This window comes from Colias eurytheme, chromosome 32 (assembly GCF_061535395.1).
Source record: "Colias eurytheme isolate Ceu_HAF_F1 chromosome 32, ilColEury1 Martin Lab GWU primary, whole genome shotgun sequence".
In the NCBI taxonomy this organism is placed as follows: Eukaryota; Metazoa; Arthropoda; class Insecta; order Lepidoptera; family Pieridae; genus Colias; species Colias eurytheme.
The window spans coordinates 4,628,503-4,632,374 of NC_143011.1; the positions used below are offsets into that span (position 1 = coordinate 4,628,503).

Genomic DNA, 3,872 nt, shown 5'->3' on the forward strand with positions numbered 1-3,872 from the left:
TAATGAGCGTCATTTAACTGCTCGTAATTCAGTAGAGAGAACAATAGGCCTCCTAAAAGGACGATTTAGGTGCTTATTAGTGCACAGAGTGCTCAACTATCATCCAGACGTAGTTGCAAAAATAGTTATCGCATGTTGTGTTTTGCACAACATGTGCAATCGCGCAGGAATGCCGGCATTCACAATTTCGGAAGAAGAGCGACTAGAAGAGCTTCAAACAATTGCTGAAGTTCAAAGGAGGCAAACTAGGGATTTGCCATCTAACACCGATTTAGCTCTAGGGCAATTACATAGGCGAAACATAGTGAATAGGCTTTGGCGTTCACGTCATAATTAATTTGATCCTGGCAGCTCAGCAGCAGCACTTATTTGTAATCTTTAACTTCTTCTATCCACGTGTTAGGATATGATTCATCTATTTTATTCCTGATAGTTTTTTTATTTTATTGTGTTCGTTTTGCCTTAGCTAAGCTTTTACTCTCTTTGTTCAGATTTGTTAGTTTGTAAGACAATATAGAAGTAACCCAGCTTTATAGCTTTCTTTTTATACAGATTTTTCCATACTCCTTGTTTGTGAATGTGAGAACATAGTAGGTCGTGTGTTTATATATATTTCTTCTTTTGTAGTGCTAATTTTCGTAAGGACTTTCCCCTTATTACCAGACCTACGTTTTTCTCACATATCTAAGTACCTATTCAAAATTTGTAACAATCAGTTTGTAAAACTATACCATATTTTAAAAGAGTAACCATGGAGTTTCTTGCCGGTTCTTCTCCATGGAATCGACCAACCCGAACCGAGCACCTAAGTGAAATAAAAATATTCGATTTTGATTTTGGTGTTGTTTATTGTATGTATTCTGTGGTGTGTGAGGCGGGTCTTTCAATAAAACTGCGCTAGTATTCGTTAAAAGTGTTTAATTTAAATATTAAAAAAACTTACAGAACTTAAAGTAAGATTTTTAGTTTTTAAAAAACTAAAAATCTTACTTTAAAAACTAAAAATCATACTTTAAAAACTAAAAATCTTACTTTAAAAACTAAAAATCTTACTTTAAAAACTAAAAATCTTACTTTAAAAACTAAAACACGACTCATACTGCTACACCCTATCTCTATTTTTGGCCTCTGCCAATGCTTGCAGCCCTTTCCCGACTGCAGCCACAGCTTCAGCTAAAATTTTATCCCTCTCTGCACTCCTCTCCAGAAAGGACTGTAAGATCTCTGAATTTAATCTTTGTAACTCCAGCTGCTGTTCTTCCACCCTCAGGAATCTCTCGGTGGTGGTGGAGAATTCCGTTCGCCGTTGTGATGGTGGAGGAGCAGCAACTGAAGACGTGTGACGTGATGCTGAAAAGAGAACACCTATTAGTACACGCGTTAATAAAAACTCATAAATAAATAGCAGCTTTTCGTTGTCATTTGTTTCAAAAGTGAAGTTTTGATAGTTTGTACTTACACACAGAACCACCTCGACTACCACGAACTGTCCTAGGGCGGCGAGAAGGTGAAGCAACTGAAGCTGCGTGACGAGAAGCTAAAAAGATAAATATAAGATAAATATATTTAAAGAAATTATAAAAAATTGCTGTTATTAAATACACATGTATTTTTTAAACTACATTAAAATCTCCATTTCCTTATTATTCAAAGTCAAGTATTGAGTAAAATTACGTAAAATTAAAATAAGATATTTATGAAATCAAGGAACACACTTGAAACCAAGATTATCGCATATTTTAAGTGGTTTGCTTTATGGAATGTTAAGTGGTTCTAACATGTAAAAAAAGCACTGCTAACCTTGGTCCACTGTTTGTAGGTTTTGATGGTGCCACCTATACTATTGAGGCGCACGGCTAGTTCCTCCCACTGGCGTCGACTTCGCTCTCTGGCATTTTGAGTTCTCAAGAAACCCTTCGCCATGCCAGGGTTTCTTTCCATAAACTCTATCAGAGTTTCAACCTGAGCCGACGATGGGTGAGAGGAACGTGTTTCATTTGGACTGAAACATTATTGTTGGATTAGAAAACAAAATAAACATTTCTTTAATTAATATTATTTTTGAACTTTACAACAAGAAATATAAACTTACTTCATGATTATTTCACAATAATTAACGGCACTGAACGATAAAAAAACAAACAAAATGCAAACAAAACAATGCAAGGACGAGATGAAAATATTGTCCACAGATTAATAATGATGTTGGCTGTCAGTAATTTTGGTAAGCATAGATTATATTCACGACACGAATTTAGAGTTTTCTGTTTATTTTTTACTTATTAGCTGCCTCAAATTCCTTAAAATAATAGATTGTAATTTAAACATCATATTTAGCTAAAATTCTGTGTCAAAAACTGATAAAATAAAAACCGATAAATGTCGAATTACATTTTGTTGAGTGTGGTAGTCACTAGTACAGTATTGGTCGCTTTGGAGCTCACTTCACTTCGCAAGTGATTAGGTGATGCTTACAGAATGCAAAATCAAGGTCATTTTGAACCTTATGCGAAGTGAGAGTGAATAGCGACGTGATATGCGAGTTGTTGTCTGAATTTTACAGAATCGACGTGCTGAACTATTACTCATCCAACAGAATCAATATTCTTAATCGTTTTTCATTTTAATAAACTCAAGTTATCTCCTATACAGCCATACCGACAATCATGCGTCCTCGTACGCCATTTCTCACACTACATTACTACGGTAATTCATCTCGGGATACCAAAATAGCTACTATCCTGCCTCGGCCCACACTGACCTTACAGGGTTACCATACTGCCCCAGTCCTCCTGACCGGTCAGAACACATCTACTATCCTGGACTTCATGCCAGATTGAACACCACAATCCTTCGACGAACTACATTACCATCACAATATTATTTCACGCAACACACATTTACTTCACAACGTACGAGACAACACAACCATCAGTATGCTACAACTATACTCCACTACAACTCTACTGAATTATACCTCCCAAGTCTATCATAGTGATAGCCTGTGCAGCTTGCTCAAATTTTAACAGCAGTTTTATTTTGTTGTTATGATCATTGACAAACAAATGTGACAACAGCACAAAAATAACATCTTAAAAAGTTTAAAACGAATAATTCGTAACTGAACCGCAGAAAACACTCAAAGTGGTGAAAGCTTATTCTCAACTGAATATTTACCAACTTGAATTTAAAGTAATCATGTGATAACATATCTGCCTACAAAAAAATCGCGAGAAACCCTTCAAATTTTTTTTTTATCGGCAAATTTGAAAACTCAACTTAAAACAATTATTAAGTGTAGGCTTAAACTCATCTGTGAATCTAATATCGAACGGCAATAGGGCTGAGCTAAATTTTAGTTTCAACGTAATAAGAATGAACTGCTCAACAACTACTGTACAACTACCTAATTGATGTATTCAGTTGATGTCAAACTGCAGCTAGTCACAAAAACTATTATCAAGAAATTACATTAATAGTCCATTGAATGAGTCCCTCCAAGGGGGGTTTAGAGTGCGTGAGTTAGTAACGTAAGATGTTTCTTCGGAAACATGTCAAGAGTCCCTAGGTAATAAACATACTAAAACCCCGGGCCACTAGGAGGAGCCCCGGAGTGGGGGGAGAGGGGAAATGGGTCCATTTTTTCATTTTTCGCTTAAATCTCAAAAACGGTACATGTTAGAGAAAAACTTTCAAGGAAAAGTTGAAAGGCCATAAAATTATCTACAAGTTGTACCTCAATCATTTTTTCCTATATCCTACCGTTTCTGAGTTATACGCAGTAAAACATGATTTTGGCTCAAACAATTTCCACATCAATCGATCAAAAAATATTTCTTTCTTCCAAAAAACTCAAATGTGCAACTTGTGAC

At 35.7% G+C, this 3,872-nt stretch overlaps 1 protein-coding gene across 3 annotated transcripts; it reads right to left on the minus strand.

Annotated features, from left to right (window-relative positions):
- Positions 1-909: 909 nt before the first annotated feature.
- LOC149895213 (uncharacterized) lies at positions 910-2,574 on the minus strand. 3 transcript variants are annotated; one of them, XM_090119261.1, is made up of 4 exons: positions 2,392-2,574; positions 1,801-2,002; positions 1,460-1,537; positions 1,226-1,350 (listed from the first exon to the last, which is right to left on the minus strand). In XM_090119261.1, the coding sequence occupies exons 2-4, from the start codon at positions 1,939-1,941 to the stop codon at positions 1,267-1,269; spliced, it is 303 nt and encodes a 100-aa protein (XP_089975387.1). In that variant the 5' UTR covers positions 1,942-2,002; positions 2,392-2,574; the 3' UTR covers positions 1,226-1,266. The 3 variants fall into 3 exon arrangements, with proteins under 3 accessions (XP_089975386.1, XP_089975387.1, XP_089975385.1); XM_090119259.1 differs by lacking the exon at positions 2,392-2,574 and adding an exon at positions 2,093-2,366; XM_090119260.1 differs by lacking the exons at positions 1,226-1,350; positions 1,460-1,537; positions 2,392-2,574 and adding exons at positions 910-1,222; positions 2,093-2,366.
- Between the last annotated feature and the right edge of the window lie 1,298 nt (positions 2,575-3,872).

Coding starts and splice junctions, on each gene's coding strand:
- LOC149895213 (XM_090119259.1), bottom strand. Junction 1,538..1,800: donor CCTACAAACAGTGGACCAAG/GTTAGCAGTGCT, acceptor TTATCTTTTTAG/CTTCTCGTCACGCAGCTTCA. Junction 1,351..1,459: donor TAGTCGAGGTGGTTCTGTGT/GTAAGTACAAAC, acceptor TTCTCTTTTCAG/CATCACGTCACACGTCTTCA.